This window comes from Macaca nemestrina, chromosome 7 (assembly GCF_043159975.1).
Source record: "Macaca nemestrina isolate mMacNem1 chromosome 7, mMacNem.hap1, whole genome shotgun sequence".
Lineage (NCBI taxonomy): Eukaryota > Metazoa > Chordata > Mammalia > Primates > Cercopithecidae > Macaca > Macaca nemestrina.
The window spans coordinates 102,282,225-102,290,437 of record NC_092131.1 but is presented as its reverse complement, the minus strand read 5'-3'; the positions used below and the strand labels follow the sequence as shown (position 1 = coordinate 102,290,437).

The window sequence follows — 8,213 nt, the reverse complement described above, 5'->3', positions numbered from 1 at the left end:
ACTTGCTCGAGGCTGCTCCCACCCTGTGGAGTGTACTTTTGTTTAAATTAAATCTTTGCTTTCACTGCCTTGTTTTGTTTGTGTGTTTTGTCCAGTTCTTTGTTCAAAACGCCAAGAACCCAGGCAACTACCCTTAACTGGTTACATATGTTGCGGAGCCAGTCAGGAGGTAAGCCCAATGTTTAGGATTTATTTTTCTCTTTTTCCTCTTTCTCTCTTTTTCTCTCCAACTCAGGACCCTCGGTGGATAGCGCCTATGCACAGAGGCAACTGCAGGTTTCTGGCCAGGGCTACTTTATGGTGAAACCAAAAGGTTTCTATGTGGAAGCACCTAACCCCCACTGCCTGGCTTGGGTGAGGGACCAAGTCCTTTTCTTTTTCAGTCTTTGAGTGGCCGTTTCCTAGCAGCTCTTTAATAATTGAGGGCAACTGGCCAGGACCACCCTCTGGTGTTACCTGAAGGCCAAGGAGTGAACGGGTATAGCTGCCTGCCTGGAAGCAGGAAGGACTCTTTTTTGTCTTGTCCAGTTATCATCCCTGAACCCTCCATGTGATGCAGTTGACAGTGGCAGCCCATCCAGGGTGAGCTTACATTTCAGGCGACTTAAACCTTGTTTTCTTATGCTAAATTCTTCCCTTCCCCTACTCAACTGGCTAAGGACAAGTCAGAGGGTTTGGGCAGATGGTTTGTGTGTGTCATGTGGGGGGATTCATAAAAGGGAATTTATGTACAATTTAATCTTGCCTAAATTTAGAAAGTTAAATAATTGTTTTAAGTGGGATAGGAAAAAATCCAAAGGTTTGACTGAAAATTAATTTCTAGAAGTCAATGCCTTCATCCAGGGACAAGAGGGAAAGTTCATAGTGGGCCATCAGTGGTGGAGGAAACCATTCCATAGTGGTGTCGGATCTAAGGTCAGAGACATCTGATAGACTAAGATGGGGCCCTAAAGAAGGATGCCCCCCCAGGACCCCAGTCAGGGCCCAGAATTTTTCCAGGGGGATGACCCGTGTAAAATTTGGGTCACCTAATGAGCCCTCCACTTGTCAAAGTCCTCTTCTCTTTTCCAGACCACTATGGGCAACTCTCCATCAATTCCACCTGTTCCTCTATGGGTAACTCTCCATCTATTTCACCTGATTCCCTGCTTGGCTACATCCTCCACCACTGAAATCAACTTGACCCTGACAATCTAAAGAGAAAATGTATGATTCTCTTTTCCTGCAATACTGTTTGGCCTCATTATGAGCTGCTCAGCCTGGAACAGCGGGTGGTCAATAGTAGCCTTAATTATGACACCATCCTGCAATTAGACCTATTTTATAAAAGGCAGGGCACATGGTCAGAAATCCCACACATATAGGCCTTCATGGCACTATACCAAAACCCAATAATCCCCTCAAAGGAAAGTCCAAATGCAGAACTAGATATAGACGACCCCTTTTCACAAGGGCCACCTCTCTCTCAGGGTGACAGAAACCACCCCCATATAACCCCTTGCCGAGGGCTCCTGAGGCTAAAACCAAAACACCGGGGACCCTACTAAGTCCCCCTCACACTTGGAGGAGAACACCATATTCAACTCTCCCGCCAGCCCTGCTACCCATTGCGGAAGTAGCAGGAGCGGAGGGGACAGTCCTAGTGCAGGCCCCCTTCTCTGTAACTGATGTACAACAATGTAAGGAAAAGCAAGCAAGCTATTCCAAGAATCCCAGGAAATTTGCAGATGGGTTCCAAACTTTGACCTTAGCCTTTGATCTCTCATGGAGAGATGTTCAATTCATTCTAGCAACTTGTTGCACCCCTTTTGAAAAGGAATGAATCTTTGAGGCTGCCCGCCAGGAAGCAAACAATTTATTTGCCCAAAACCCACAGGGCAATCACCTGGGCCCAGACATAGTCCCCACTACTGACCCTAATTGGGACTATAACACACCCATGGGTATAAACAACTGGGCTAAAGTTCTTGAGGCTCTCCTTGGAGGAATGAAAAAGGAAATAACTAAGGCCGTAACTTATGATAAAGTAAGTGAGGTTACACAGGGCAAGAAGGAAAATCCAGCCATGTTTTATGGCAGACTGAAGGAAGCCTTTAAAAAATATACTAATCTGGACCCTTCCTCTCCTGAAAGCAAAATATTAATGGCACATTTCATTCACCAATCCACCCCAAACATTAGACATAAGCTCCAAAAGCTACAGGTGGGGCCACAAACTAATCACAATCAGCTTCTTGATATCACCTTTGTGGTGTATAACAATCATGATCTGGTGGAAGGAAAAAAAAAGAGTAAAGAAAAATAGCAAGCCAAAATTATGGCAGCCATCATCGGCAATGCCCTGAATGCCCAGAAAGCATCCAAGGGAAACCCAAAGGGCCAGAATGATGATGCCAGAAAGGGCTTTTGCTTCAAGTGCAAGAAAGCTGGGAACTGGGCAAAGGACTGTATTCATCCCCCTCCAAGCCCCTGCTGAAAATGTGAGGGCACCAATTATGACCCCTGGCACTGGAGAATTCATTACCTTTGCTCCTACCGAGGAGCTCCATCAGGTAAAACCCTAGCTGTGCACAAGGAGGAATCAAATGAAGACTGAAGGGGCCCCAGGTCTTCCTCACTGCCCCTGTCTAGGAATATCGTAATTACTACTGAGAAGCCCTGGGTAACTCTGTAGGTCATGGGCACCCAAATTAAGTTTCTTTTTGATACAGGGGCAAGTTACTCTGTTCTTACTGCTTATACAAGAAAACTTTCTTCCCGGTCCGCAAGTGTTATGGGAATGGAAAGAAAGCCACAAACAAGATTATTTACTCCTCCTTTGATTTGTCAATTTAAGAAACAAATCTTCCAACAGGAATTTCTAGTAGTACCAAGATGCCCAGTCCCCCTGCTGGGAAGAGATACTATGGTTAAAATAGGGGCACTACTATAATTTAAGCATCACCTAGTGAAATTGCTGATAGTAAAAAATACGGACAGTGTCCCAGACCACATTAATAAACAGATTAACCCACTAGCATGGTATACTGGGAAACCAGGGAAGGCCAAAACAGCAGTGCCAGTCAAAATATGGCTTAAAGATCCTAGCTATTTTCCCAATTGAAAACAATACCCAATTAAGCTGCAAGCAAGAAAAGGCCTAGTGCCCATAGTTGAGGTATTACTTACCCATGGGCTCTTAAAACCTTGCAATTCTCCCTGCAATACTCCCATCTTACCCATTCTAAAGCTTTTGGGGGAATACCAGCTAGTATAGCATATCAGAATAATTAATGAGGCTGTTATCTCTCTCCACCCATTGGTGGTGGATCTATGTACTCTCTTGGCTCAGGTGCCAGGGGATGCAAAATGGTTCTCAGTCCTACACATAAAAGATGCTTTCTTTTTCATTCCTCTGGTCCCAGAGTCCCAATACCCTTTTGCCTTTGAATGGGAAAATCCTAATACCAGAGAAAAACAACAATACACTTGGACAGTGCTCCCCCAGGGCTTTCAGGATAGCCCCCACTTCTTTGCCCAACCCTTAGAGAGGGATCTGAGGGGTCTGAAACTGGGGGACGGGAATATACTCCAGTATGTGGATCACCTTCTTGTGTCTAGCCCAACCCAAGAGGCTTCTGACAAAAATACTATAAAAACCTTACATTTCCTGGCTTACAGGTGATACAAAGTTTCAAAAAGAAGACTCAGATTACTCTCCAACAGGTCCACTATTTAGGGTATATCTTAACACCTGGAACCTGGCAAGTATTCCCAGAATGAATGCAAGCCATATGTGGTTTGCTTCCCCTCCTCCCCACCCCAAGCAGCAGTTTCATTCTTTTTGGGGAATGTCTGGGTTTTGTGGAATATGGGTACCAAATTTAGGGCTCATGGCAAAACCCCTGTATGAAGCAACAAGGAGGCCTGAAAATGAGCTAATGGAATGGACCCTGGAAATGAGAGAAGCCTTTGCAAGCTGAAATAAGCCCTTACCCAGGCTACAGCTCTTGGGATCCCAGACCTAACTAAGCCCTAGTCTTGTATATAGCAGAGACGAATGGCATAGCTCTGGGAATGCTAGTCCAGAAATAGGATCAGAACCCGGACCAAACACTTACTTTTCAAAGAAGTTGGAGAGGGTGGCCTTGGGATGGCCAAATTGCCTGTGGGCAACAGCAGCCACTGCTATGTTAGTGGAGGAAGCCACTAAAATCACCCTGAGCCAGTCACTGGAAGTTCTAACCCCAGATCAGGTAAAGTCAGTCTTAGAGATAAAGGGACACATCTGGATGATGGGGGAAAGGTTAACCAAATACCAGGCCATGCTCCTAGACAATCCAGATGTAACCCTTAAAACCTGTAATACTTTGAATCCAGCTTCATTAATACCCATAGGCCCAATAACAGATCATTCCTGTGAGCCAGTCATTGCACACACATGTTAGCTGGCCTAATTTAAAAGATCAGCCTCCCCCAGATTCTGAGGACTTGTTCACAGATGGCAGTTCTGTGTCAAATGCAGAGCACTGAGCTGCGTATGCAATAGTCAATCACATCACCATTATCTAAGCCCAGTCACTGCCCCTTGGCACATCAGCACAAAAGGCTGAAATCATTGCTCCCACCCGAGCATTAATGTTGAGACAAAAGAAAAAGCTTAACATCTATACAGATTCTACATATGGCATTCCTTGTAGTTCATGCTTATGCTACAATCTAGAAAGAAAGGGGACTACTAGCTAGCAAACACTCCCCCATAAAGCATGGGCCTGAAATTCTTCAGCTATTGGAAGCAATACACCTGCCAAAGGCCATAGCTATAATCCACCATAGGGGGCGTCTAAGGGACTTAACCCCTATAGCACAAGGGAACAGAAATGCTGATAGAGAAGCCAAAGCCACATCCCTCAGGGTGCAATCCCAACAGATCCTAGCACTGATTTCCTTTCTACAATTTCCAATGGATCCTGAACACACACTACAGGAAGAACAGTTAATAAAGGAACAAGGGCGAGAGGGCGGGCGGGGCAAAAAAAAAAAAAAAAAAAAAAAAAAAAAGGATCCTGGTGGTATATGGGATCAAAAATACATCTCCCTCAAACAGCCCAGTGGAGAATTATAAAAACCCTGGGTGACTCCTTCCATAGGGGAGAGATGCCACCCTGGCCATGGTTAACAGGCTCTTCATTGGGCCTGACTTAGCTTCGGTGGTCAAGCAGGTCTGTCAAGCCTGCTCACTGTGTGCACTTAACCCAGGAAACAAAATGTCTCCTCTAATAGAACCAGTCCAGAGGAGAGGAACTTACCCAGGGGAAGACTGGCGATTAGACTTCACTCATATGCCAGCTTGCAGAGGATACAAGTTTTTGTCAGTGCTAACAGATATCTTTACCGGTTGGGTCGAAGCTTACCCTACCAGAACAGAGAAGGCTAATGAGGCTATAAAGTTTCTCTTAAAAGAATCCCCTGGTTTGGGTTACCTCAGAGCCTCCAAAGTGATAATGGCACACCTTTTATCTCCCAAATAACTCAAGGGGTTGCTAAGGCTCTTGGATTCAAATACTATTTACATTCAGCATGGAGGCCTCAATCCTCCAGGAGAGCAGAAAGGGCTAACCAAACTCTAAAATGAGCGTTAGCTAAACTATGTCAGGAAACATAAAAAACTTGGGTCAGTTTACTGCCTCTAGCCCTCTTAAGAATCCGTTATACCCCTAGAGCAAAAATTAAAATAACCCCCTATGAAATGTTATATGGAAAGCCATTCTTAACTAATGATCTAATTACTGATCCAGAAACAGCTGGTTTAGTAAAATACCTAGCTAACTTAAGATAATTTCAGCAGGCTTTGCAAAAGTTTGGAACTCAAAGGCTCCCCATACCGGGAATTAACCAGCAACCCAAAATCAGGCTAAGGGATAAGGTACTTGTTAACACATGGAAGGAGGGATCGCCTGCTCAACAATTGCAACCCCAATGGAAGGGACCATTTTCAGTGGTACTGGCTATGCCTTCTACGGTCAAGGTACTAGGATTAGATACTTGGATACATGTTTCAAGGATCAAGTCTGTGATACCTGAAGCCCCGGACCAGGAGCCTGAAGCTCCCATCAGACAGCCAAAAGACAAGTAAATGTCTACCAACTTTCCTTGGTGTTTTTGTTGCATAGTTACTGTAGGCTGGATAATAGCAGCCATGTTCTCAGATTTTTTGCAGTTTAATTGCTTTCTTTCAAATGATTGGAATCACTTCCTTTATAGAAATTAAGCAGACTGTTGTAATTCATTCCTATAACAAACATTCCTGACAGCATAGGTATCCACCCCCTGAAGTTCCCATTAAATCTTTTAACCAAATTCATTTCCTCTCATCTAGAGACCATCAAGCTTCAGATGATCCTGTGACAAGGTTTTCAGCCTGTTCCAAATGAAGACAGCACCCCTGGCCATCAAGAAACTACCCTGTCTCCACTCAATAGATCAGGGCGGGAGTTCAGTGATCCCCAGTAGGTAGGGACTGCGCCTCAAGTCAGTGTGACACAGTTATAGAAGAAAGACCATCAGTCCATCTGTCCCCTATAAAGATTTCCGGGGATCGTGTCTCTCAGGGGGGAAATGAGGCAGGAGAATAGGGTCGAGAGGCAGGGAACCTAAGGCTGATGCATGCTGACTAGATATCAGAGGCTACTGCCTTTCAATCCCTCCTTTTTCTGCATGGCAGTTGCTGCTTGGCAGTTGGAAATGAAAGTACCTTGGATTGGTCCTCTTCTGCGACCAATCAGACTGGTCTCGGGCCACTACTTTATGTGCATAGAGTGAACCAATGGGAAACTCCTGGAGAATATTTAAAGCCCAGAAAATTCTGTAGCCCAGGCTCTTGAGCTGCTTGCTGGAGCCCGCTCCCACCCTGTGGAGTGTACTTTCGTTTAAAATAAATCTCTGCTTTTGCTGCCTTTGTACATTTTGTCCAATTCTTTGTTCAAAATGCCAAGCACTTGGACAACTATCCTCAACCAGTAACAGATGCACTGGGCATAGGCTCTCGGTGCAGCCTGCACATGGCCCAGCCAGTGCTGGCCCCCTGCCCTCCCTGTGCAGCCCCCAGGACCCAGGTCATGTGATCAGGAGGAGGGGTGAGCCCCAGAGCCCTAAAAGCCTGGCCCTGGGTTGGGCCCAATACTGTTGGCCTGGTGGTGCTTGGGATTGGGGTGGGGATTGGTGGGAGGTGGGCTTCAGGAACCCCCCCCAAAACCCCCTGGCATCCCCAGCCACATCACCCCACACCCTCTCAAGCTGCGGGCCCCTCCCAGGCCCTTCGTAGGCGTATGGGGCTGGGCCAGGCGGCTCTACTGGGGGAGGGAGACTGGGGCTCAGATCAGCTGAAATCAAAGCCACAGCTCTCCTCCCCGCCACACCGCACCCCTGCCGAGCGCCGCGCACCTCCTCCTTTGTCACAATGTTTTTCAATCCGGTGAAGCAAACTGTCCAATTACAGCCAGGGCCTCCGGCTTCCATCTTTGCCGACGTTTAATTAACATGCTCCTCTTGGCAGCTGCTGACAAGTTCCAGAAACAGGTTGTAAAGGGTTTTTGTCTTTACCCAGCATGGAAAATGAGGGGTGTTACATCGCGGGAACATGAATAGGTTGCATTTCGATCCCACCTTCCCCTCCCCACTGCACTAGTAAGAGGCATGCAGCTGTGTGTGTGTGTGTGTGTGTGTGTGTGTGTGTGTGTGTGTGTGTGTGTGAATTGCAAGGGGGCAGAGGAGAGGGCGGAGTTGGAGGCTGAGAGACCTCCTCCCTCTTCCCTCACCCCTTCTTCCCAGGAGCCTTTGCTCCACAAAAGATCCGGATTCCATGTCTTATTCTCCAACTGGCACACTTTTGCCTCACCTCTCTTCTAGCCAGTAACATACTTCACCGTGTTAATTCCTACCCGTCTGTGCCCATGCTGCTTCTTTGCCATCCTTCTGGTAAACTCTTATTCAGCCTCCAGAACCCTGATCAGGTGGCCCTGCTTTGAGAAGCCAACGGGGCACAGACTTCCTGTCCAGCCACACCTGTCAGAGTTCAGCATGGATTCTGAGGGTCAGGTCTGTCCCCCAGCTAGACTGTGAGACCCTGAGACCAGGAAGTGTGTACTACTCTGCCCAGGGTGGTGGTGAGCCTGGGAGATCTACCCTCCTGAAACCTTCCCGCACTGTCCAGGGAGAAGAAGGCTGGCTTGGCA

The 8,213-nt window shown here is 46.7% G+C and overlaps 1 protein-coding gene across 5 annotated transcripts in view; it reads left to right on the top strand.

Moving 5' to 3' along the window:
- The window catches only part of LOC105488330 (uncharacterized), a 95,950-nt gene that overhangs the window by 61,792 nt on the left and 25,945 nt on the right, over window positions 1-8,213 (top strand). For 3 of the 5 annotated variants that reach the window (XM_071100697.1, XM_071100700.1, XM_071100692.1), the window contains 2 exons: window positions 96-169; window positions 6,359-6,937. The exons of the other annotated variants lie outside the window; for them this stretch is intronic. In XM_071100697.1, the coding sequence (XP_070956798.1) occupies window positions 96-137 (42 nt within the window). In that variant the 3' untranslated portion in view covers window positions 138-169; window positions 6,359-6,937. Of the gene's footprint in view, window positions 1-95; window positions 170-6,358; window positions 6,938-8,213 lie in introns of those variants that run through there. 5 annotated transcript variants of the gene reach the window in all.